A 27,381-nucleotide genomic window follows, 5' to 3' on the forward strand; every position below is an offset into this window, starting at 1 on the left:
TAGGGAAGAGTAAAGTTATGGTCTTTGAGTGAAATGAAGTCACTGGATGTACAGTGAGGTTGGGTAATGAGGAAATGGAAGATGTGAGTGCATTTAAGTACGGTACTTAGGTAGTGTGATGAACAAGGATGGAGTTTGGAGGTTGAAGTGCATGAAAGGGTACATCAAGGAAGAAAGTTTGCTCGTTTTTTAAAGTAGTGATAAACAGGGAAATGAGCTTGGAAGTAAAAAAGCTGCTGCATGAGTTTTGTGATACCAACTCTAACATAGGGAAGTGAAGCTTGTACCTTGTTGTAAGGACACAAATCAGGAGTGAGATCAGTGGAAATGAGTTATTTGAGAGGAGCATGTGGAATTACATGGAGAGACAGACTGACAAATGAGGAAGGAACATTGTGGTGTGAATGTGGATGTGATAGAAAGCATTATGAGAATTAAGGCGGTTAGGCTATGAGGAGAGGGTGGACAGAGAGAGACTAATGAGGAGAGTGTATGTGAGTGAGGTGGAGGGGGGGAGAGGGAGGGGGAGGCCAAGGATGAGATGGAGGGATGGAATGAAGAGGGATTTGAGAGAGAGGGGCATGAGCTGGGAGCAGGGCGGTAAAATGGCGGGGGACCGGGTAGACATGGAGGCGATTTGTTTGTGGCCATCCCTTATGGGATTAAAGCTTCTGGTAATAGATATATAGACAGATCTTACACATTGCAGGGATGTCACAGTCTTAAGCTATGGGCAGTGTTGTGGCAGTGGGAGTAAAAAATGAATAAATTTTACAAGTTAGACATTGATAACATTGACTAAGCCATAGCCACAACACATGAGAAAGTACCCTATGGAGTGGAAGACGTATGTTGTATGTGGACCACCCTTTATCTATTTTTTCAGTTAAATAATAATTTATTTATTTCTGAATTGGAACTATACAGTAAATGCTTAGCTTTATATAAAGCTTTTAATTTGGCTGGTATATACATACTGATAAGTATTCTTTTATTAGGTTCAGCCTAATCTGGTAGTTTTCAAGAAGTTATACCTGATGTTGGGTTTACTTTATCTCAGTCCCTTAAAGGATGGGTGGGGCACTTTAGGATCATAATCTGGATTCTACCAGATGATTTAATTCAGTTGAAAATACCACGTTGAGTACACCGCTTCCCGTCCGATCAGCGAAGTTAAGCAACGTTGGGTCTGGTTAGTACTCGGATGGGTGACCGCCTGGGAACACCAGATGCTGTTGGCATCCCTACGTGTCAAGTGGGGTTGGTGGAGGATTAGTGCCCCTCCCTGTAAAACAATTAACTCTAAGCCCTTGGCCACCCCGTCTGGGATACATGGCGTCTGGCAATGAATGAATGAATGAATGAATGAAAATACTCCGTTATATGATGGAAACCAGTAAATGATGCCTGGGACATGGATTTTACTGTATTAATTCTGGCTAGCACCTGACACTTGTGTTTAGCAGTTATGTATTGACCCCCTAAAAAAGGGCTGGGAAGCTTTTATGATTTACAGAATTCTAGCTGGCACCAGTCCCTTAGAGTGAGAGAAGTATCCAATCCTTAAAGTATTGGAGGTACATTAAATTGCAGACAGATAAGTACAGACAAACATTTTGTAAATCACCTCCTACTTCCAGGTGACTTGCAGAAATTTTGTTAACAGACCAAAGCTAGAAAAGGAAGGTGACCAACAGATTCAAGGCTGCAGATCTGTGTCAGGGTTTGTGGTGTGGATGTGGTGCCTTGTGGGTACTGCAGTTGGTTCCATTGTGTGCTGGAGAGAGGTTGTGGGTACTGTTGTGTTGGAGATAGGTTTTGGAAGTCTGAGTCACCCAACAATGACCAAAGGGTTTAAAGTCAGAAAGTAAGGCATTTTTACTGTCATGTATATTCATAAAACTGCAGGGTAAAGAGTCTGTCTATATTATGATCCATCCATATCTGTGTATAGCCAGATGCTTCAGTCTCATAAGGGGTGGTTGCAAACAAATTTGCCTCCTTGTCTACCTGTTCCTTGTCGTATGGTAAAGGGTGCAGTTGTTTTATCCCCTCTTTTGTAACCCCTCTTAGCTACCGCATTTTATTGTGGTCAGTAAATAACTCATCTAAAGCCAGAATAAAGTAATGAAGTTTTTAGTATTTCTTGTGCCCGATGTTTCTCCTGAACACTGTCAAGTAGACTGTTGTCAGCTGAAATAAAATGTAAAGTAGGTAAGTCAGCCTGAGGGGGAAATTAAATTTGGTTATTGTTTTAGGGCTGTTTACTTTATTGAATGTCCATGTCATTTCAGCACAGTAATATAACTTGCAAGTTCTGCTTTGTCTGGAGAAAACTGAATTTGGAGTAAGCACTATATCTGCAATTTAGGATCAGAATAATACCATGCAGTCTATCATTGTGTGGCTGATAGTGGTTATCAGTACAGTACCAGTGTTGATCGTGTCACGAAGTTAGTGGGCATAATGGTACTTACGGTAACGATGCCTGTGGTCGTGTGTGAGTGCCATAGATAAATACTATACCACCATTAGGCTTACATCAGGTACTAAAATAATTCATCTATATGAGGATTATAATTATTCACTTACAGTACTAATACCTTAAAACTTTTGTCTTCTTGAATACTTATGGTGTTCATAATACTGTGATTTTGTAGGTGCTCTTGTTCTGACACAGTACTACCAATGAATTGATAGACTAGTTATTTTGAGGTTTTGAGTGCTTTTGAAGAACTGGCACTCTTAATAAACCATTATTGTATTAAGAAATTATTATTATAATTAAGAAATTATTATTATTGAGGCAGTGGCTCAGTGGGTAGACAGGTGGCCTGCCATTTGTACTAGACTCAAGTTCAGATCCCTGCTGGGACAAGGAACAGTTTAAGGATTTGAATTTCATAAAATTAGACTTACTGATCTACCAGAAGACCTGCGGTCATGTAAAAATCCCCTGCTAATATCAATACACCAGTCCTGTATGAGACAGCCTTAGCATGTATTCAGTATGGTTGGTAGGTGTTGGTGCTGAAGTGGTGACATGTAGAGGTGTATGGTATGTAGGAGGGCTACTTGGCCTTGGAAGCAGGCTGTGAAGCCTGTGCCCAGAGTTGGACACACACACACGCACACGCACGCATGCATGCATGCATGCACGCACACACAAAACGTGTAGTGCTGCTCTTGGGTGACTGCCCTTTCCTCATTCTTCCTTCTTTCCTTCATTCCTCTTCTGTCTTAATTTTCTTCTTTCCTCTTCCTTCTGTCTATGGGAGACTGCACTGAGTGACAAGACAAATGATTTCCTGTACACCAGGAAACCATTTACTATGGTGGGTGGTAACCATATAACCAAATTATGGCACCTGGTGGTTTAGTGGGTAATGACAGCACTCCAATCGGATTGAGCCGGTGAAGGTTTATATCCAAGGAGTGGTTGGGGTTATTGCTCATGTAATGCCATTCAGGGATGAGTGAGGCTGGTCACTCTCATCTTAAATGTCAGGACCAAATTGCCTAGCCCCAAGCTTCTACCTTCTCATGGGGCAACATAGAATTGGATGATGGATGGATGGATGGATTATTATTATTATTATTATTATTATTATTATTATTATTAACTTCCACATGAACTGTAATTACATTGTTGTATTATTGTCATACATTATTGCAGCCCGCAGCCCACCAAACTCCAGAAGTGGGCCATAAGGTGACCCTTAGTGTGTAAAGAAAGGTGGCGGGTAGGGTATGTGTGTTTCGTTAAGGTCGTGTTTGGTATATGACTTGCAGTTTCAACACAACAGGGTTAACCTCTGCTCAGTATTACCACCTGCTGTCTCATCTTAATTTTCTTTAGGTTCTTACTTCATCATGGCTATAGTATTTCATTTTTTTTCTACAGTTTTTAGTTTATCCTGTATTTATGTTTTGTGAAGTAACTCTTTAATCATAACCGCTGCAGTTAGTAGGAACATAGGTATGGATTGTGATTGGTACGGTATACTTTATTAGTAACTGTACAAGTGTTTGGTTCAATTGTTACCTTTCATAATACAATAATGTCAAACAGGAAGAAAATGGACTAGTGACTTCCAGTTGGTAACTTCCCCAGCCATGTTTCTCTGCATCCCATGAAACCATATTTATATTGATTATCCTTTTCTCACTAAGGTACAACATAGTACAAAATCTCGAAGGTTGGTCCAGTTGTAGTGAGGCAACAGATTTTCATACTTTGCACAGAGTTGGAATCAGGGATCTGTTATACTCAGTCACTTTTACTTAGTAAATTGCAGCATTGTTGTGTAGTTATATCACATGAATTCCAAGAAAATTTGTATATTAATATACTGTATTATGATAATGTTGCATGTAAAAGTAAACTTTCTTCAAGTGTTAGTGACACTTATCTTAAAGGAGAACATGTTGAATTGTGACTGCACTAAAATATCTAACAGATTTCATCTTTGTCATGGTGGCAATGATATGCCGATTAGTACAGTCAGCCATTGGCATTTCTTTAACTTTGTGGTAGAATAAAGAAGACAAAATGTGTAGTTTAAGAGTCACAGAACAAAGACATGAGATTATCAGAAGGATATGTAGAGACGACAGCTATAGATCAGAGAAGAAACAGAAGTTTTTCTTGTTGGGAGAAATGAATGGGAGTCACAGTTGATTGCCTCAGATAAGATCCAGTACATCTTGGTAACTACTGTACATACTGTAATACCCCGTACCTTAATGGAAAACATCTGAATTTCACAGACTGCTTTGAAAAGATCCCTTCACTTGCCACCTCTGCACTACAGAAACATATAGATGTTCAAAGACTTTATTGACATAATCAGTAAGAATTTTCATGAACTGCCTCTAGATTTTCATTCCACAGAAACTGCTCTTCCTAGATAGACTTGATGTGGCCTTCATCTTTCTTTACTTCACTTTCATCAGAAAATACAATATCCATGCCACTTTGCCCTAATTTTAATGCTGTTCCTCACACCACCACAAACTTTATTTCTACATGTATTTCATGCTGTCAACACAGACATAACTTTAACCAGACCTTATATATTACTGGGATTGCTGAGCTGAAATGGCTGATTTTTAGCACTCCTTTAGGTTCATATTCATTCGAGAAAATGGTGCCAAAATATGTGTTACCGTGTGTAATGTTCTGGACTTTGTCCACTTCAAGTTTATCATGTGCTGCCAGTTGTAAAAAGCATTTTGTTGATTGTCAGTGACTAACTTGATGTGGTAGAATTAATATTGTACTTTATTAGGTAAAATGTTTATAGTTATAAATGAAGTTATTAACAATTTGTAGGATTTCTAGGATGGCGTCACGCAAGAAGATCCTGCTGAAGGTGATCATCCTGGGGGACTCTGGAGTAGGCAAGACGTCGTTGATGAACCAGTTTGTCAACAAAAAGTTTAGCAACCAATACAAGGCCACCATTGGGGCAGACTTTCTCACCAAAGAAGTCATGGTTGATGACAGACTGGTTACCATGCAGGTAAACTGACATCGGCAGTTTAATTAGTTCAGATAGTAAATGATTTTACAAACCTTGTCAGATTTATAGTACAGTATGTATTGGGTTGCAAATTTTGTTGGTAAAGTTGTGATAGATGCATGGTCTTTGCTAAGGCATACTGTGGAGAGGATTGGATAGGGTTTTCCAAATGCAAACATACTGTATAACAGTCCTTGTATATATCAGAATTGTGAAAGTGTAAGATTGTAAAAACTTTAGCCATAACTATCTTGGTACAGTAAACTATCAATTATCTGTTGTAATTCAACCCAACCCTACACCAGTCAAAGCAAAATGCTGGATATTGCATAGTACCCCTGCCCCCCGGTTGGCTCAACATTCAGCGTCAAAGCGGGTATTGTTTTATTGTTCCTCTCGACTCACTATCCTAAAAACTTTCCTACAATGCTACTCATGAGTAAAAGATTAATGTCAGGCATAAGATACAATATAGTATTGATACAGTACACTCATGAGCACTAACTTCTGCCAAGGGAAGCAGGGAGGGGGTGAATGAAATGAGCTCTACCCACCTCCACCCCAGCTCCCAACCATCCCAGATACCCCCCTTCCACCTGTCATTCTTAACTGGCAGTTTCATTTCAGGCTGACTTTATACTTAAAACTCCTGGTCACACTACTATTACACAAACATAAAACACTAGGACATGTAAAAATATATAACTATCAACACACCGCAGCAGGAAATTAATGCATTATAATGTTGAGACTATAGCAATATTGTAAACGACTGCCACCCAGGCCTTATGTGTTGGGCTTACTGTTTATTTTGTTACACACACACACACACACACACACACACACACACACAGAGGTAGGTGGGGGCACTGACCATCCACTCACTCAGTGTAGTGCTGCTTTGGATGTCTGCCCTTTCCTCTCTTCCTTCCTTCCTATTCTGCCTTTCCTTCATTCTTTCCTCTTCCTCCTGCCTACAGGTGACTTTACACTCCCTCTTCCATCATTCTTTCCTTCATTCTTTCCTCTTGTGTCTGCCTATGGGGTGAATCTACACTGAATGACAAGCCAAATGGTTTCTTGTACACCAGGAAACCATTTTACTGTGCTTGGTGGTAACCATATAACCAAAATTTGGCGCCTGGTGGTTTAGTGAGTAATTACGGCGCTCCAATCAGATTGCTCACATAAGGCCACAAAGGTTTATTGCTCACATAATGCCACTCAGGGATGAGTGAGGCTGGTCACTCACATCTTAAATGTCAGGACCAACTTGCTTAGCCCCAGGCTCATACGCTTCTCATGGGGCAACGTAGGATTGGATGATGGGTGATGATGATGATTATTATTATTACAGATTATTATTATTATTATTATTATTATTATTATTATTATTATTATTATTACTACTATTATTATTATTGTTATTATATGGTACATCATATTTATATTCTGCTCACAACAAATAATTGTGCAGATTTGGGATACAGCTGGCCAGGAGAGATTCCAGTCACTGGGTGTGGCATTCTACCGTGGTGCTGACTGCTGTGTACTCTGCTATGACGTCACTTCCCCCAACTCTTTTAAGTCTCTTGACTCATGGCGTGACGAGTTCCTCATCCAGGCCTCACCCAGGGATCCAGACCACTTCCCCTTTGTCGTTTTAGGCAACAAGATAGACTTGGAGAACAGAGCAGTGAGTTACCAGTCCTGTTGTTCCTTATTTGAAGAGTTCGAACCCAAGTTTACCGTAATCCAATCGCATATCTTTCCGTTGTTTGTAGGTGATCTGTCCTATTTCCTATGGTAGTATTGCTTTATATATAGACAGATAGATAGATACAGTAAACCCTCTTTAATTCGAACCCGAATAATTCGGAAATCGGTTAATTCGGATCTTTTTCACCACTAGACAAATAATTTTAATTCGGATAGAAATTCGAATTGAGTGAGACAAGTCTGAAAAAGGTTCCAGTGATAAATGGACGTGAACAGTTTTTGTAGTGATAAGTGTAGTAATAAATGTAATTTTTAAGAACTGTACAGTACCTTCGGTACAGTTAAGTGTACTGTACTCAACTACAGTGTTAATTATATTGTACTCTCTTTGAGTGTAAAGTAATAATATATACTGTACTGTTCAATGTTTTTGTGAAAAAGCCATGTTTTAGTGAGTGTGGGTGTGATTTGGGGATAAGGGCAAGCATGAGCTCCAGTAATTTCGGATTTTTGGATAATTCGACCTAGGGTTCCCCCCAATTAATCTGAATTATAGAGGGTTTACTGCATATATATATATATATATATATATATATATATAATTGTATATATATATATATATATATATATATATATATATATATATATATATATATATATATATATATATATATATATATATATATATATATATATATATATATATATATATATATATATATATATATATAATTGTATATATATATATATATATATATATATATATATATATATATATATATATATATATATATATATATATATATATATATATATATATATATATATATATATATATATATATATATATATATATATATATATATATATAATTGTATATATATATATATATATATATAATTGTATATATATATATATATATATATATATATATAATCATCCTCATCATCATCTGGACCTTCTTTCTCACCCTTGGACAGGGTGAGGAATAGCAACATCCAGTCAGCCTAAGGTTGTCCAGTTCAGTGGGCCATGCATCCATTCACTCATCATTCAAGCTCACGGAATCCTCGTTCTTCATGTAAAAATTTCACTATGTTCAGTAGCTTCACATATACCTGTCTGATAGAGTCAAGCTGAAAGCTGTCATGTTGAAAATGGGTGCCAAATACTTGGGCATGTGCTTTTCCGTACAAAATTCATCCAGCCAGCTCGGTCTCTTGTCAGTCCTTTAGCCTCACCAACTTCCATACCTCTCTTCTGCACACACTCATCCACCATATCCCTCCACCTTCTTCTTGGCGTACCTTTCCTTCTCACGCCTTCAGATTCGCTCAGATATACCTTTTTCACCACTTTATTGTCATCCATTATTTATTTCCACATGACCAAACTTTCTCAGTATGCTTTCTTCGATTTTGGAGTCCACAGATTTCCTCACTCCACATCTTCCAAGAATCACATTACTGTATTCCGTATCCTTTCGACTCTGTACTCTACTGTACATACATTCCTCAGCAGTCCCATCTCCACTGCTCTTACTCTTGACTTCATTGTCATGCCACATTATAGTCTCCCATCCATATGTTAAAGTTGGCACTAACACGTCTTTATGTAAGCCTCGTACAGCTTCAACACTCAAGCCTCTGTTTCTTATCAAGGCCTTCATGGCACCAGCTACTGTCCTCCTTGTGTCACTCAACTTTCCACTTCTTTTGCACCTTTTCCTTTCTTTTCTATCACTGTATCCAGATATTTGAACCTTCTCACCAATTCCAATCTCTCTCCATTTGCTGTAACATCACACTGGGAGTCACCTTCTCTCTCAATAACCATCACATTACTCTTTTCTATATTTACTCTAAGGCACGATGCTCACACACATCAACGAAACTCTGCACTAATCTACCAAGCTCTTGTCTGGTATTTGTAAATAGCACTGCATCAAGAGCATATAACAAATTTGAGATATTCCATCCATCACCATTCATTACCAACACCATCCTTCTCTCCATTACTCGTGTTTTTACTTCTCTCATCACCCCAACCATACATATATTGAACAGCCATAAGGACATCACACAGCCGTGTCATACTACCACATTGATCATGAACCAGTCACATAGATGCCCATTTACCCTTACACATGCCTCACTACCATCATAAGAACTCTTGATGGCACCTAGCAGCTTACCATCTACACTATATGCTCAAAACCTTTCACAATCCTTCTCTGTCTACTTTGTCAAGTGCTTTTTCCTGATCCATAAAAGCCGTAAACACCTTATAGTCCTTCTCACACGCCCTCTCCACTGTCTGTCTGACTGCAAACGGTTGATCCACATATCGTCTGCTGTTCCTAAAGCCACCTTATTCATGACTCATGGGGGGCTTTGATTTGTAAGATAAATTAACAAAACCAGGCCTCCCAGTAATGACTAATTGAGGTTTAGCAGTATATGAAAGCAAAATGTGCTAGTGGATGAGAAGACTGAGAATCAAGTGGAAAGATGTAATGAAGAGTGCATGAAGTAGGATAATTTGAAATGCCATGGAGGAATATTGGCTGACTGTTATTGGGGAACTCGGCAGAATTTTTCTGAAACTTCCTTGATTAATATGGGGATTTGGTTTTTGGCAGTAGATTGGAGAAAAATAAAAATGCTGAATATAATGCTTTGCTAAGGTTTGTTGATAACCTTATGCCATCTCTCTACATGGAGTATATATTTTCATTGTAGAAACTAATGTAATTTCATTCCCTAGGTTTCAACAAAGAGAGCGCAGCAGTGGTGTCACAGTAAAAATGAGGTAAGTCAGTCTGCTTTGCATTATTGATGGTTGACTGTGTTGGTAAATCTGTGTAAATTTAGTGACTAAGGGTAGCTGTGATATAAAGGAAGTTGTCATAAAATATTGGAGCATTGTTGCGATAATTTTATTTAGTAGTAGTTACATTGGAGATGTATGTTCACAAATATGGTTAAAGATTGTTAGGTACCACTCTATTTGAAAGTAGAAAAGTGATTGTTGCTCATTTTCATGTGTTGATTTTTAGGTCATTTTAAAAAGTGATCTTAATTGCTCAGTAAGTGGGAGAAGAAACCAGTCACAGTATTGTAACCATTGAGGTTACCAACATGCAGGGTGAAATGAAAAGTGAGGGAAAGTTATGATAGCAAAGCATATTACTTGACCCATTTACAGTGGGATAAGTGCTGGAGAAGGATACTTTTATGTGGTGCCACCAATATAAAACTGGGCAGCATTGTTTCTTGGTTAAACAAGCATCCCTCAGCTACCTCCCTGTTCTCTGAAAGGAAGATGGTGGACTGCAAAAAGACATTAGTCTGTAGTCCACCAGGTTCACTTTCAGGTGAGCCTGACATGGAGGTGATTCATTTGTAGATAAATAGGGTATGATGAGAGCAGTTATATTTAATGCAAAGGACTGAATACCAAAGATGAGTGGTAGCATAGTGGAGGGATGCAAAGTTATAATGTATGCATAAAGCACATTAACTAGAAACTGTTGTTTGGGAGGAGGGAGAAGAGATGTTATGAAACTGAGATGGTTGGTTTTGGATTTTAACAAGGACTAGAAGGAAATTGTTTTGTTGATGTTTGAAAGACATCAGGTAGAGCCAGGATTCTGGGGGCTTGAATGATGAGTGAATGGAAGTGTGGCCCATTGGACTGGGCAAACTTGAGCTGTCTGGACGTTGCTACCGCACACCTTACCCTGCCCTAGGGTGTGAAAGGAGGTCCAGATGATGATGATGATGATGATGAAAGACTTAAAAAGAGTGGTAGGTTAAGTTTTTTTGTAGTGTGATAGTTAGTTTTTGAAAGGCAGATATATTTTTGTATGTGCACATGCACCAGTAATAACGGGATGTGGAGAGGAATGGAAGAAGATGGTCATTTATGGATAGGTTCAGATATTTTTCAGCTTTTCAGTGATTAAGAATAAATGGTTGCTGAACAGGGTGTTGTGTGGAAGAAGAGTAGAGCAGCACATTGTGATGGGAGAGAAGAAAGCCTAAAGAATGAGAGGAGTGCAGTTTGATAAATTTGAGTGGAGGTATTTGTCATCACCATCTCCTGTTAAGGGTTTCCAAAAAGGAGCAAAGCATCAGACACACACTGAGACAATATAGCTAGTTTCATTGCATGTATGTATACCGTATAGTGTAGAGTGTCAAATAATGTTCAAATAATTGAGATTGGAAGAGCAAGACTGTGTATATGTGTGTATGATATGAAAGAAATGTGAAATTATACACTTGTGCTAGAAAAGGACCTGTGAGAATAGTGAGAGAGTTATGTAAAGATGACCAGCTTGGAGGTACCTGTACTTCTGTCATGGTCATCCTTCTGTCTGTTGCTGGGAGGGTGGAGGGTATCTCAGATGATGATAATGATTTCTGAATGATAGTTTTGATTGAAACATTTTTTCTTACATCATAATTAAAATATGATATGTGTAGGTTCCGTATTTTGAGACAAGTGCGAAGGAGGCTATCAATGTGGAGCTAGCGTTCCAGACGATTGCCCGCAATGCACTGGCACAGGAGTCTGAAGTGGAGCTGTACAATGAGTTCCCTGACCAGATCAAGCTCACTGAACAGAACAAGGCACGGCAGGACAGCTGTTCCTGCTAATGATGGCTACACCATGGTATGCAGTCTCTTGCTTTTTGTGTCTGTTGATAGCTTTTTTTTTTTTTTTTTTTTTAAAGCTGCTTACAGATGCATTCTACAAGTGGTAAAGTGAAGAGAACCCATGCATCACTTGGTATTCAGCTGATACTAGATATTTTTTAGAAATTTGACACTGTTGTTTTACTATGGCATAATCCTTTTTTGCTTTCTCAGTCTGTTAGTAGTGGAAAATCATAGGAATAATAAGTAATATTCTTGTTTGGGTCATATGGGCTTGACCTGTTGTAGGATGTTGGGAAGGTATATATCAGTAAGCTTGGTAATTGCAACAATTAGGTGGGGGCGCCCATCATCCACTCACTCAAGGTCGTGCTGCCTTATGGTCTCTACATTGAGTGACAAGCCAAATGATTTCCTGTAACCCAGGACACCATTTACTATGCCGGGTGGTAACCATATAACCAAGTTATGGCATCTGGTGGTTTAGTGGGTAATTAAAGCACTGAAGTCGGATTGAGCCTGTGGAGGTTTATATCCAAGGGGTGATTGGGATGTATTGCTCATGTAATGCCATTCAGGGATGAGTGAAGCTGGTCACCCGCATCTTAAATGTCAGGACCAACTTGCCTAGCCCCAGGCTCCCACGCTTCTTGTGGAGCAACACAGGTTTAGATGACGGATGGATGGATAGAGGCTTGACCTAAAAACCGATATTGCGAAGCTATGTACATCCTGGTACTTGCTGCAGTTTCTTGTATTACCATTTTGTGGACAAATTGATAATATCTTAGAAATTATTTTGACCACCATCAATCCTGAAAAGTACTACCATGAGAGTGAAATTTAATGAAATGCCTTGTAACAAACCACAGTCATTCCATTACTTACAGGCAGTAAGCATTCAGCCACTGGTAGAGTTTAAGTCTGCTGGTAAGTTACAGTAGTTTCCAGTTACTGTTGGGAAATAATTGGCTGGTTTTGGCTCTTGGTTTAGCTTCCATTCCAAAGAGCACATCAGTTGATGGGTCTGCATGTCCAGAAAGATCGAACTTAACAGAAACTGTACTTTGGCCAGACTCAGTATTAAGAGGAAGCTTTTTTATTTTTTATTTATTTATTTTTTTTTTGGTCAGAGTTTGCCATTCAACATAGATTATTACATTTTATAACCTTAATTATCATCACATGAATGTTACAAATCATCTCAATAACATGTATGCTAAATTGAGTCTAAGAACCAAGATGTTTCAGTTTGAATGATCTCTTGTCATTTATTTTTGATCAGCCTTTACTGATTTGTGGATGGTGAGTGTATATGATATCTTTCCACCTTTTTATGATACTAATACGATATGTTTTTTCAGATTTCATAGTTGATAAGATGGATGCACTCTGTTCCACTTTGTGATATTGGAGATGTGTAAGTTGGGAAGAAGAGATGCTGTGGTTCCCTCTTTCCCCTCTCACACTGCCTGACACCCCTACATTAATGTGGATGAGATGTTTGGAGGAGAAGTCAGCTTTTCCCATCACTCCTCCTTGTTGGTGAAGAGCTTAGGATAGGTGTTTTTATCACTCTTATCCTCTGATTGATCTGTGACACTCAGTGTTAAAGGAGAAATTGCAATTGAGCCCCTGAATTGAAGCATTGAATTAGTCGATACCTGTCAGATAGAGAATTTAATATATCGGGGAGACATCTTCCACCCCATTATTCCCTGGTGCCTGATGTGGATCCAATTGGCATTAGGAGCTAAACTGTGGCCTGTTTTCTAATGAGTTTAGGAGGCCTTCTCGCATTTTTCCACAGCAGTTTTACATACTGCAGGTCATAGAGTGTGACCTCGGAGATAAGGGTTTGACTAGAGAGGCTGCTAGGGATTAAGCAGTGTGGTGAACTGCCATTAGGTGAGCAAGGCTGATGCATGCAAGCATTTTGAATTTTTTATGAACAAATGAACACTAGCTCTTCTTTTATGTGCCACTTATTGTCTTGATATCAGCACAGATCAGATAAATAACCAACAAAACTAGATTACTGTACCAGATAAAGAAATTAACTGGTGAGGATTAGGTGCTAGAAAGTCTCCTAAGTAGAGAAGAATATAACCCAGCGACGTTTATATCACTGCAAAAAGTGTGGAAGCCCTTCAGCCTGATGACATGTTTTTTTTTTTTTTCTTAGTTTATTCTTACCGTCTCCAGTTAATATTGTTAGTTTAGAGGATACACTTTGAATGAAAGGGTTTTCATATATTCTTCATCATCCCCTTCACTTTCAGAGGTCCTTCCCATATTCAGTAGCACTTTCAGAGCCCTTCCCAACTTCAGCAAAATCTTTGGCTGGAAATCTGACTTAATTTACAGTAATGATTAAAATTTTCAGGTGGTTGGAAGATAAAGCTGAAACATGTCATTGTACTGAATGGGTTATTTTAGAGTAACTTCTAGAATAAAAGAATAAAGAGCAGAGTAAGTTGTCTGGTGGTAGCCGGATTAAGATGAGAGATGCTGTAGTAAAGAGTGTGTGTATGATCTTATTCTTTTAACCCGCCTCGTCCCGTCGATGTATGGGTACGTTGCAACATTTTGCATTTGCCAGTCCCAACAACGTACTGGTATGTCGTGCAATTGCAAGTCCCTAATTTGCACAATTTTCAATTTTCGCATGTGATTTTTCGTACGTATACACGGGACACCTTCCTCTATTCCTCTACAAGATGCCAAGCAGGTACAATGCCTTACACCGCATAACCTCCCCCCCCCCCATTGTCTCGGCAATTCACCTGTCACCAGTGACCTGGCCAGTAAAGACATTCAGGGCCAGAGTGATTCCCCAATCGAAGACAATGTGGAGGACAAAGTTTACATAGCATTAGAGGAAGAAACAGTCAGAAATGATCAGGTAATGTGGCAAAAGAAGGTCAGGAATGGTGATGAGTTAGTGAGTGAAACAATGCTTATAATGCCTATATTACTATTTGAAAACCAATATACTCTCGTACTACATAAATTCGTACCAAATAAATAAATAAATACCGTTTATGAGTGGTGTGGAATAGTTATCCTCCCATTGAACTCGTTTTCTTTGCAGCCAGCCTGATAGAAAACCCTGTAAGGTAAGGAGGTACTCCTACCTGTATCGAGTATTTTAAACCTCAGGTGAGTGATTTCTCTATGAACTTTCGATGTTTCTCACCAAAAGCGGAGGTTTTGGCCAAAAAAAAAAAAATCCAAAAATGCTCGGGACTGGTGGGTGTCAGAGGTGCGAAAATGCTCGGGACGTGACGGGTTAAGCTGTTCAACGTGAAGGTGTCCTTATTTTTTCTTTCTACCACCAGAAAATTTTCACTGAACTCAGGAATGATCTGAGTTAATGAGGAGGTTAGTAGAGGCTTTATGTAACCTCTCCAGTCCAAAGTCTCCAAAAGAAGAAATTCTCACATGATGTAAAAAATACTGATATTAAAGGGAAGAAAATAAAGATATTGGCTGAAACGGGTTGAGATTAAACATTTACTGTAGTTAAATTCCAACTCCATAACATAGGGTACAGATGAGGAAATAAAGCAGCCATGTGACTGGGGTTTGACAGAGCTGCATATCATCTACTTGTTGGTATTAAGATTTAACCCCTTCAGTCCAAAGATGTATATTTTGTGAAACTACCTGTAGAGGATTTAATTGGCTTGTAGTGAATGGGTTAATGAAGGGTATATCCAACCCTTCCAGTTTGAAAAATCTCTCATAAGCTGAATGAAATTGATATTTGCAAGAATAAAGTAAAAAAAACAAAAAAATGCATCATTTGAAAGAAGGGATTAAGGAGATTTGAAAATGATGGTGGTGTTGAGGGTGGGTAGGCAATTGTATATTCATTTTTTATTTTTCCAGGGAAGTCAGAATTCAAGTGTTATGGAATGTCTGCTTGTGATGACATTTATGTTTGACACCACCTTGTTTTTATTATTGCAAAGAACAAGCATGGTCAGTAAATATTAAAAAAATTGTGCACTGTGGCATTGTCACTTGCAAAATACCAGCAGGTTTTATGAAGGAATGACATTGAGCTGTCAAGTGTATTTACTTATACAGTAATGCTCACTTTCGTATACTTAGAAAATTAGAGATGTTTAATTTTAAAATATGAATGTAAAATCTGTTAATCATCCAGCAAGTGTAATGAAACATGTTCTTTTTGCTTGTGAGTCACCGTTTTGATAAAACTTAAAAATTGTCTTGGGAATAAGTAACTTAGTGCCTAAGCATGCTAAAAAGTATAAAAGGTTATGCAATACCTGTATTGATGATCCAGGACTAATTTTTAGGCAACTCTGCTAATTCTGAAGTGCAACAAATTTTATTGATTAATATGTACTGTATTTCAGTTTAGGTTTTCCTACTATTAATTTGATACAGAACTTTGAAAGACTATATACATTTGTAATATATACATATATATATATCTATCATTGTAGGATAAAGTTCAGAGCTAGATTTTACAAATTGAGTCAGGTGCATAATGCAGCTAGACTGAAGGATCCTTAGTAATGTAAAGTTGGGGCAGGACTTTGTTAATAGCTTTTTAAGCTTATACATAGACCACCTTTATGCAAACCTCACACCATAAGAGATTGTATTTCACAAATTCACCTTGATAGTATATTGACATCAAAGAGACCAGCAACACTGTTCTTTAAGAATTTTTCAAACTTTCTCATAAGTGACATGGTTATGTTTGTTTAGAATGGCCAACAGATATAATGTCATATAAGTATTTCCTCAATTGCTGATGTGCTTGAGCTTTGGCAGGTCCTAACATTGTCATTCTGAGTTTGTCCCTGTTGCTCCTGGGTCTCTTCCTTTCATCTTTGCCTTTCTTATAAGAGCGAGTTTATGCCTTGTTACCATCTGAAAGCTTTCCAGCAAACATTAGGTATGATGGAAGGGTCTTTAAATAATTTGGCTCTATTTTATTATGATTATTATTATTATTATTATTTTTTTAAATGCTGGTCTGTTACATGAGCAGATGTTTGTTGTACTGTATTCTATTGAGGTGTTGGTACCATTTAGGAGAGAGAAACTTAACTTCCTTCCTTCAGTATGCTCGAGCATTTTCGTCTACTCTTGAACATATCTGATAATCTATACTACTCTTTTTCCTATTATGTTAGCCACATGACACATTTATCATTGTGCAGGATGATCTTTGTGTATCACTCATATGCAGTGTTCTCCCATGATTGATCAAGGAGATTATGTTGTACATTATTTGCTTCTCATCCCTATGTTTCGCCTTCCACATACTGCCCCAACATCTTTACATCTTTTCCCACACCAAAGCTCGAGTCCCCTTGTTTTATACTGTGATTGCTAGATCAGTTCAAAGTGGGTTATGATTTTTAAGGTATTCACACTGTACATATATGTAAAAAATAATAATGCCATCAGTGTGTGCGTTTAGATAATTATTGTCCCTCAGTTTTATATTCTTTAGGAATAAGCCATCTGGGATTTTTTTTTTCCTTACCAGTGTTTTTTTGTAGTTAATAGTGTGATAATTATTTGCTGCTCTTTATCTGCCAGTTGACTGTCAGAACAAAAATATGACCAAGTCAGCCACCTTTGACTGCACTACAAGTGTCAAAAGCCTGTTTAAAATGGTATTCAAAACTAGTGCTTAGGTTGTATTAGTTATCATGACAAGTTATGTTGCTGGTTATATTTTCAGTTCTTCAACAGTTCCTAATTTTTTTCTGGATATATGAGGAACATTTGTAGAAGGCTGAAAGTCTGGAGGTTGATCATGGTAACTGAGTTTCCCATGCTGTTGCCATTTTCATGTACTACTGTATTTCTTGCAAGTATAATTTACCCCAAAATTCTGTTTAATGTAATATAGTTTTGCTATGTATTACACTTTACAATGTGGTTAGATCTGTATTATGTAATAAATTCAAAGAGGAATATTTTATAGTTATTAACACTGGTTTACACCTTTACCTACCTTTTCCATTGCTGGATATGTTGGGGGGGGGGGGAGCACTGTGTCTTGCGCATTGTTGCAGACCAGGGAACTAATGCAGTGTCTCCACTGTGACTGGGGAAGGAGGGGGGGGGGTACATAAGGATAATACCCATGTAAGAAGTCAGAATCTCAAAACCTGGTAACAATGGATTGGCCACTCTGTTTTCCACCAGAATCACATGGTAGAGTGGCTTGAAGAAATGACTAATTTTTGTCTGATGGAACTGAGCCACACGTAATGCATGCTGAATTGTAGTTGCTGGAAATTTGATAAACAAACCATCATCCACTCACTTGATGTAGTGCTGCCTACTCCTTCCTTAGCCTTTATCATTTTTCTGTGCCTGCCCTCCTCTCTTACCTATTTCTTCCATCTTTCCTGTCACTTCTTGTTGCTTTTCTTCCTTTACAGGTGACTTTATGTATACATAGAGTGACAAGCCAAATAGTTTCCTGTGAGTCAAGAAACCATTTACAGCGCTGGGTGGTAACCATATAACCAAACCATACGTGCTCCCTACGTGTCAACAAGTGGGTTGGTGGAGGGTTAGTGCCCCTCCCCGTAAAACATAATGTCAAGTGGCCGCTCCTTGCAGGATTGTGGCGTCTGGCAATAGATTAGTTATGAGGCAGGATTGGGTCTTCTAGGTTACTAATCAAATACTTTCCATTTGGCTTCACCTGATCATTAACAGCTGAAAAAGGTTAGAGATTGCTGTCATGTTAAGTGCACTAGGTGTTGATTCTAAACAGAGGACTTTGTGTGGAGACCGCAAGAGAACTGCTGAAAGTTAATGAACTTGTATGTACGGAAGCACGTCCTTGACATGAAGGGTTTGAATAGTTACTAATGCTTGCTATCAACCAAGAAGTCAAACCTTTGATTCCACTCTATTGCCATGGGCTGATGCCAAGAAGGGCACTGGGCTGCGAGGTGCAACATCAATAATCAATGCTTGCTATTAACCAAGAAGTCAAACCTTTGATTCCACTCCATTGCCATGGGCTGATGCCAAGAAGGACACTGGGCTGCGAAGTGCAACATCAATAAAGTATGTTGGTAGGAGCCTAGCCCCCCTAAAGGGATTACAGAACACAAGATTTTCTTCAATATTGAGAGCAATGGCAGTGGGACTGGACTGTATAGGCCAGAAGGATTAGATGGGCACGTGAGTAAAATTATGGGAGGTGTGAAAGGCCAAGAGGATAGCTGCATGTAGTGAGTGAATGAGGAAATAAATTTTGGCAAGGAGTCTAAGTGGATGGATGAATTATGTAGGGCTATGTACTGAACATTATAGTCGCGGCGCGCGAGTTTGAGGTTGTTATTATCGTGCCCTGAAAAGTGCGTCTCATTTCGTGTATAAAATGAGGCGCATGTGATTCGTGTATAATATGTTCGTGTATAATAATATTCGTGTATAGTTTATTCGTTCATAATAATATGATTCGTGTATAATATAATACGATATCGGACGCACTTTTGAATAGGAGGTTGCCAGGGTACGATAATCACACCCTCAGAGTCGTGCACTGCGACTATACAGTAGTTTCTTTCAAATGCCCTAACACTTGATGATATCCAAGGAGATAATGTGAAAGTAGTCTCAGTGTGTACAAGGAATATTGTCAACTGCCATAATAAGAGGAAACTGAACCAGACCAGACGAGGGAACTACAATGGGGAGGCTCATGATCTCGACACTACTGAAACGAAGGAGGGTGACCCAAGGAAATCTGATAGTTTGAACCATGAGGCGTCAAGGTCACCACCTATATTTACGACCGTAACCTTTGTGTTCCAGAAAAGCTTAATTGGGGACAAAAAGAAAACCGGCCAGTGGTCAGTTTGAATGACCACACAGCTTCTTTCTCAGTGTCTGGCTACAAAGGCTGTTGTCAAAGACAGTTGCAGTTGAGTGCCAATACACAGCTTGTGGATGTCGATTTCATATCGCCAGGTTCACTGCTCAATATGACTTCACTGGCACTTCATAAAGGACTCCCCCACTAAGTTAAAGCGAAACCCCAAATTAGAATGTGTATCTCTCAGGAACGTTGTGGTGTTGATGTGGATGTGATAGGGAGCGTTATGAGGAACACACTGAGGTGGTTTGGCCATGTGGAGAGGATGGAGGGTGAAAGACTGACGAAGAGAGTGTATGTGAGTGAGGTGGAGGGGGGAAGAGGGAGGGGGAGGCCGAGGATGAGATGGAGGGATGGGGTGGAGAGGTATATGAGAGAGGGGTGTGTGAGTTGGGAGCAGGGCAGTGAAATGGCGGGGGACAGGGCGACTTGGAGGCGATTTGTTTGTGGCCACCCCAAACGGGATTGAGGCGTCTGGCAATAGATAGATAGATAGATAGATCTCTCAGAAAAGAGGTCGAGTATTAGTGGCCAAGTACAATACAAGAAGGATCGTGTGCGAGTAATGAAGGCTTGCACTTCACTTTCATTTGGTGTCAAAGGTAAACTAATGGACCTGGGAAACGTCTTTCTGTTTTACACAAAGAAGCTAGAAGAAATATAATAGATAATTAAATAGAAACTACAGAGTTCGTGCTGATACAAAGACCACGCCTGGCACTCGCTGGACCCGATAAAGAAGAACACTTGTCAGTTGATTTGTCGTCGTTCAGGAGAATGTTCGTGTAGTTCTTGACGCAATGTACTTTTTCTCCCTGCCTCCCATTTCCTGGTAACAAGTGCTGTGGTGGTATATCAGTGGATCTAGTGTTGTTAACAAATGTTAATGGTATCTAAGATTATACATCCTTGGCTTCATGTGCCGAAGAGAAGCGTTCACATCTAGCATGGTGTGCCATGGCTAGCTGATGTGAGGATTTTGAAACGGCTATTTAGGTGAGTTTTTCGTCACAAGCTGACATGCTTTCCATACTTGCCGGTATTATTGCCATGTATTTTATCATGTAAACTGCATCTTTTCTCAGCAACTTCTTTCACAGATTCGTTATAAGGGATAATTAACAAAATGAAGGAAACAAAAATATAGAGTGGTAAAATTTTACCACACGGGTGCGGCAATTCCACTTGTCTTGCATATTCACATTTTAAAGGAACATGCAACGCAGACCGCTTGTTGATATTAGACCACATTGTATATAGAACAAACAAATTTTTATCAAGTCTGCGGCAATTAAGGAAGCTGCTTGGACCCCAGAACAGCTTGTTTACTGACGATCCCGTCAACCTAACCTTCGCCCCACAGACTTTTTTAACCACCAAGGCTTGCCACTAAATGTAGTTGGAAGTCCTCTATTCTTATCAGACCAAAACTACTAACCTAACCTATCCTAATCAACCTGTGAAAGATCCATGAGAATAGGAAATTTGGAAGACCTGCGCCTGTGTGGTAAAATAATGAAGCATGCAAAAACATGAATGTTGGCGATGCATTCTGTTGGTTCGTAAATGCCATGTGCAGTTGTGCACCTTCAGTAGCAGTGAGTAACTCATAGAGTAATGTGTCAGTCACAGAGAAATGCGCTGCAAAGGATGTAGAGCCCTGACATTATCATTTTCTGCCAGTCACGTAGGACATAAAAAACAAGCAGCTTAAGGACGAAAATCTGGGGCAGGTTGTTAAAAAAAAAAAAAAAAAAAAAAAGGGCTACAGTAAAGAGTTTTCATCCTGGTTACCTTTTTTTTTTTTTTTCTGATTTTCGTTAGTGTGTAGAGGATCTTACATATGATGGGTATAAAGGCTGAGAACTTGAGAATAGCTACTTATTACACAGCATGGCAACCACTTTCGTCGACCAAACACGAGATATTTCTTATTCGTGAAATTTCGATGTACTGTAATAAAAATATGGTCGTATCACCGCTCCCGTTTTGATTTATTCTGCATATCACAAATTAGTAATCCTCTTATTTGTTACTGATGCTGATTAATAGTCTTCTTGTACAGTATGTTACTGATGCAAATAATTCTCTGATATGTTACTGATGCAAATAACCCTCTTGTATGTTACTGATGCACTGTCGATATTACAAGGATAGATATACACGAGAATGCCGAGCTGAAATGTGTAAACAAAAAAGTAATAATAATCATTCATTCATTCATTGCCAGACGCCATGTATCCCAAACGGGGTGGCCAACGGCTTAGAGTTAATTGTTTTACAGGGAGGGGCACTAATCCTCCACCAACCCCACTTGACATGTAGGGATGCCAACAGCATCTCGTGTTCCCAGGCGGTCACCCATCCAAGTACTAACCAGACCCAACGTTGCTTAATTTTAACGTAATAAAAAAGGTGGTACGAAGATTTCTGTGACACTTATGATACGAATTATAGATGCGAAAAGATTTACCTGCACATCGTCTGTATCTTTGGCGATACCACCCTCATTAAATCCAATAATTTATGGTTTTACTCTATATGGGGGAGACTTCGAACTGGAGAAGTTTTATTAATTTATTCGCTGTTTACAAGAGATCTCCCCAGATAAAGTAGACTTGAGGTATTAATGATGAAAAAAGAATACGTCATCAGAGTGGTTATGGTCGGCCCCTTTTGTTACTGTACTGCTTCTGCTTGAACCACACCTCTTTCCTGGCTGGGGTGTTATTTTCTCAACCTGTCAAACCATCACCACATACAAATTATAGTAGACAGTGAGCATAGTTTCTAATATATGCATCCTTTTTCGGTACCCAGTATTCACGGAGTGTTACACGTGTTGAGATTCCGTGTTAGTCCGTATTAATACTTTACTGTAGTCTGAAGGTTAATCCGTTTACGCTTTCAGTCAGGTATCGTCGTAGTTTTTAAATGATACGGTAGCCTATATTCAAATGTATTGTTTAACATTGGGAAACACTTATGATGCTGAAGAGGATAAAGAAGTTAAAGAAGTCAATTCCCTCCCAGATCGAAGTCTCCAGAAGTGAAGTAGGAAGAATAGTTTTTTTTTTTTTTTTAAGTGAAGGCGTTAATGAGGCCCTGTAATTTATGGTTGCAAAATGGAGTGGTATTTTACGTAGCTGCTGTACTTTACATATTTATTCTTAACTGTAACATTTAGACTTACCGTATCACTGTCACAAGAGAGTAAAGTTACGTTGATCTGGAGTACATATAGTCTTGGTAGATGTTTATAATCCGGTTTTATTCTTGTAAATACAAAACAAAGTTAACACTGCACAACTAACCTTTTCTCGGCCCGCCAAGACCTCTTTCTCCTGAATGCACACACAAGGTCAAAAGTGCACGGATATAAATATAACTGTCGGCATTTCAGAGTAATGTTGTGAAATAGTGATATCGCCTTCGTTCGTTCGTTTACAGATTTCCTGCACCCATAGTGCAGGCCGGGCCATACATTAGCCCAGTCAGTGGGGTGTGGGCTGACTTACAAAATAGTAAGGGGGAAGACAGGGCCTGGGGATTGCCTAGCACTGTCTTCTGTCTGGCTTTGTGGTGTGTGTGACATCGCCTCACAGTGGATTTAAATGCACATACTTATGCGCTCGCACACATGCATGGATACCGTACACTATAAGGTAGATAATGCACAAACACACACACACACGCTAATTCTAAATCTAAACCTTCACTCATTCAGTTTTTCGCACAGTATTTTTTCCTTAATTGCTCTGTTTTCTCATCACTCGCCAAAGACTGTACGGTACGAAATGTATCATCAGTTTCATATATTGTCTCTTCAACTTTATCTTATTTTAGTGATTTTTAATACATAAAAGTTGATATTTTGACCGGAAATCAGTTACGTGTTCTTACCTAATTGCCTAATTGCATCTTTACAGGAATGAGTCAAGCTCGTACTGTCCCGTGTCTTAAACCATATTTGTCGTACATATCCTTAAATTTGTGAATTGTTTTAGCACACACTATTTCATTCGGTAGTGCATTCCATTGATCAATTGCTCTGTTTGGGAAACTGAATTTCCTTACGTCTTTATCACCTCTCTTCTTATGCAGTTTTTTGCAGTGTCCTCTTGCTGATGCTTCTCCATATGTTAAGTAATCATTTATGTCTATTTTCTCCTTCTCTGATATGCACTTATATAGCATTATCATGTCACCTCTTTTCCTTCTCTCCTGTAGTGTTGGCAGATTCAGTTTATTTAGTCTTTCTTCGTAGCTTAGGTCCCTTAAGCTTGGTATCCACCTTGTAGCGGCCCTTTGAACTTTTTCAATCTTGTCTATGTGTTTTTTGAGATGAGGACTCCAGACTACTGATGCATATTCCAGGGTTGGTCTAATGAATGATGTTATTATCCTTCTTAGCATGTCTTCATTTATGTATGTGTGTGTGTGTGTGTGTGTGTGTGTGTGTGTGTGTTCTTACCTAATTGTTCATACCTAGTTGTATCTTTACAGGAATGAGTCAAGCTCGTACTGTCCCGTGTCTTAAACCATATTTATCGTACATATCCTTAAATTTGTGAATTGTTTTGGCACACACTATTTCATTCGGTAGTGCATTCCATTGATCAATTGCTCTGTTTGGGAAACTGAATTTCATTACGTCTTTATCACCTCTCTTCTTATGAAATTTTTTGCAGTGTCCTCTTGCTGATGCTTCTCCATATGTTAAGTAATCATTTATGTCTATTTTCTCCTTTCCTGATATCCATTTATATAGCATTATCATGTCACCTCTTTTCCTTCTCTCCTGTAGTGTTGGTAGATTCACTTTATTTAGTCTTTCTTCGTAGCTTAGGTCCCTTAAGCTTGGTATCCATCTTGTAGCGGCCCTTTGAACTTTTTCAATCTTGTCTATGTGCTTTTTGAGATGAGGACTCCAGACTACTGATGCATATTCCAGGGTTGGTCTAATGAATGATGTTATTATCCTTCTTAGCATGTCTTCATTTATCTATGTGAATGCTATTCTCATATTTGCAAGCAGTGTATACATGTTCCGTACCTTCTCGCTGATGTGGTCACCCGGAGATAGTCTGTTATTGATAATCACACCTAGGTCTTTCTCTCTTTCTGATGTGTATAGGGTTTTATTTCCTAACTTATAATCCCAATCAGGTCTTTTTCCACTTTTACCAAACTTGATTACATGACACTTGTCCACATTGAATTCCATTTGCCATGTACTACTCCATTCATGAAGTTTATTTAATTCTTCTTGTAGCTCTTTACAAGAGTCTGTGTTAGTATTTCTCCTTTGTATTTTTGCATCATCTGTAAACATATTCAGATAGCTCTCATTTCCAGTGTTACTGTTTATATCATTTATATACACTAAAAACATGATTGGTGCCAGCACTGAACCCTGTGGTACTCCACTAGTCACTTCTTTCCATGATGAGTAGTTTCCTCTTAGTACTGTCCTCATTTCTCTTTTTATGAGAGTCTTGCATCCAACAAAACAGTTTGCCTCGAATTCCTCCTTGATGGTATAGTTTCCATAAAAGTCTTTGGTGTGGTACTGTGTCAAAAGCTTTCTTGAAATCTAAATAGATACTGTCCACCCATCCTTCCCTTTCCTGTATTGTGTTTGTTACTCTGTCATAGTAGCTCAACAGACTAGTAACAAATGATTTTCCTTTTCTGAAACCAAACTGTCTTTCTGTTATCATACTGTGTTCTTCTAGATGATTTACCCAAGCTTTTCTTATAAGTTTTTCTAATACCTTGCTTACAACACTGGTCAGTGATACTGGTCGGTAGTTGAGTGGATTTTGTCTATTTCCTTTCTTGAATAAGGGGACAATATTTGCTTTTTTCCAAATATCAGGTAGTTTACCTTGACTCAAGGATTCTTGAAAATTAAAAATAATGGTTTACTTAGCTCCTTTGCACATTCTCGTAATACCCAACATGAAATTTCATCAGGACCACTTGCTTTTCCTCTGTCTAATCTACTTAACTCCTCCTGTATTACTTTTTCTGCTATTTGTATATCTGGTAGTATGTGTGGACATGCGTGTTCCACATAGTCCCTCTCAAAATTTTTTTCTTCTGTAAAAACTAATTGGAAATTCTTATTTAGTGCTTCACAAATATCTTTCTCTTGTGTATAAGTGATTCCCTCGTCCGTAATGGATTGTATTATATCTTTTACTTTAGTTTTGCTTCTGATATAGCTGTAAAACAGCTTTGGTTGATCACTACTTTTATTTATCCTCCTCAAACTGTTTTTGGGCTTCCCTCCTTATTCTTGTATAGTCGTTTCTTGCCTGTTTGTAATTATTATACGCCCATTCACTATTGTGTCTTCTGTATCTATTCCACAACAAATCTTTCTTTTGATTTTTTACATTCTGTATTGAACCATTTCTGTATTTTCTTATCTGCTTCTTTGTGCTGTGGGATGTACTTCTGTACTCCTATTTCATAAAATTCACAAAATTTTTTATATACAGCGTTTAAATCTTGTCCTCTAAGCTCATTTTCCCAATCAACTTCTAAGAAATACTTCTTTAGGTCTTGATAATTTCCCTTTTTATAGTTTAGGCTCGTTTTGTAACTATCATTGCTGTTTACTATGTCATATGCTATCCTGAAGTTATAATTTAGTACTGCATGATCGCTTTTGCCGAGTGGAGGGTGATATATTAAACTGTCAATATCATTTTCTTGCCTTGTAAAAATTAGATCTAGCACTGAAGGTATTGTACATCAAGTCCTCTTTTTCTGGTGGTTTCCCTCATGTTGCGTTAAGAAAAACTCTTGTACGAGATCCAGGAGCTTTTGGTCCCAACAGCTTTCTTGGCTATTTATATCTAGAGTATTCCAATTTATATTTGTATTGAAGTCCCCAGTTAGTATAATTCTTTCCGATTTCTCTTCCATTTTATGTAGCAATGATCTTACACTCTGAATTGTACTCTCTGCCAGGTCCTCATATTCGTCTTTTTCCCATGTGTTTGATCTGGGTGGCATGTACAAATTGGCTACAATTACTTTACCTTCAGATGTGTCGATCTCTACTGCAATCAGTTCTACTTGTGATGGTATATCTAGTTTTATTTCCTTGACATTTAGATTTTTCTTAGTTAATATTATAATTCCTCCTCCTTTTTTTAAATATATGTCTCTTCTCCATATATTGTATTCCTCTAAGTTTAGTATGTCATTTGATATCCTTGGTATTAATTTTGTTTCAGTTAGGCATATTATTTGTGGTTCATTTTCTCTGACATAATCATTCATCTCTAGTAATTTAGATACCATTCCATCCACATTTGAGTACATCAACTTTATCATCTTGTTTATATACTTGTCATGACATGGTTCTACTACCTTCCTCCTTTTTCTTCCATCCTGTTTGTGTACCACTTTCGTACCTGCAATCCTGTTACTTTGTAAAAATATTTCTTCTTCTCCTCTTCTGATCTTCCTTCATTTTTTGTTTTTGCTTCCTCCCTTTTCTCTTTCAGTAATTCCAGTTCCTCTTGTGTTAGGCATCTTTTTATCCATACATTTTTGT

General features: G+C 38.4%; 1 protein-coding gene and 1 pseudogene across 3 annotated transcripts in view; both read left to right on the top strand.

Moving 5' to 3' along the window:
* Positions 1–17,880, top strand: part of Rab7 (RAS oncogene family member Rab7) — a 35,491-nt gene extending 17,611 nt beyond the window's left edge. For 2 of the 3 annotated variants that reach the window (XM_080285613.1, XM_080285614.1), the window contains exons 2-6: positions 5,345–5,525; positions 7,003–7,221; positions 10,011–10,055; positions 11,735–11,924; positions 13,273–17,880. In XM_080285613.1, coding sequence (XP_080141739.1) covers positions 5,346–5,525; positions 7,003–7,221; positions 10,011–10,055; positions 11,735–11,908 — 618 coding nt within the window. In that variant the 5' untranslated portion in view covers position 5,345 and the 3' untranslated portion in view covers positions 11,909–11,924; positions 13,273–17,880. Of the gene's footprint in view, positions 1–5,335; positions 5,526–7,002; positions 7,222–10,010; positions 10,056–11,734; positions 11,925–13,272 lie in introns of all 3 variants that reach the window. The other variant, XM_080285612.1, reaches the window with a different exon arrangement.
* On the top strand, positions 1,123–1,240 carry LOC145416844 (5S ribosomal RNA; annotated as a pseudogene).
* Positions 17,881–27,381: the final 9,501 nt, after the last annotated feature.

This window comes from Coenobita brevimanus, chromosome 107 (genome assembly GCF_032717465.1).
Source record: "Coenobita brevimanus isolate Jiangsu-jjx chromosome 107, ASM3271746v2, whole genome shotgun sequence".
NCBI lineage: Eukaryota > Metazoa > Arthropoda > Malacostraca > Decapoda > Coenobitidae > Coenobita > Coenobita brevimanus.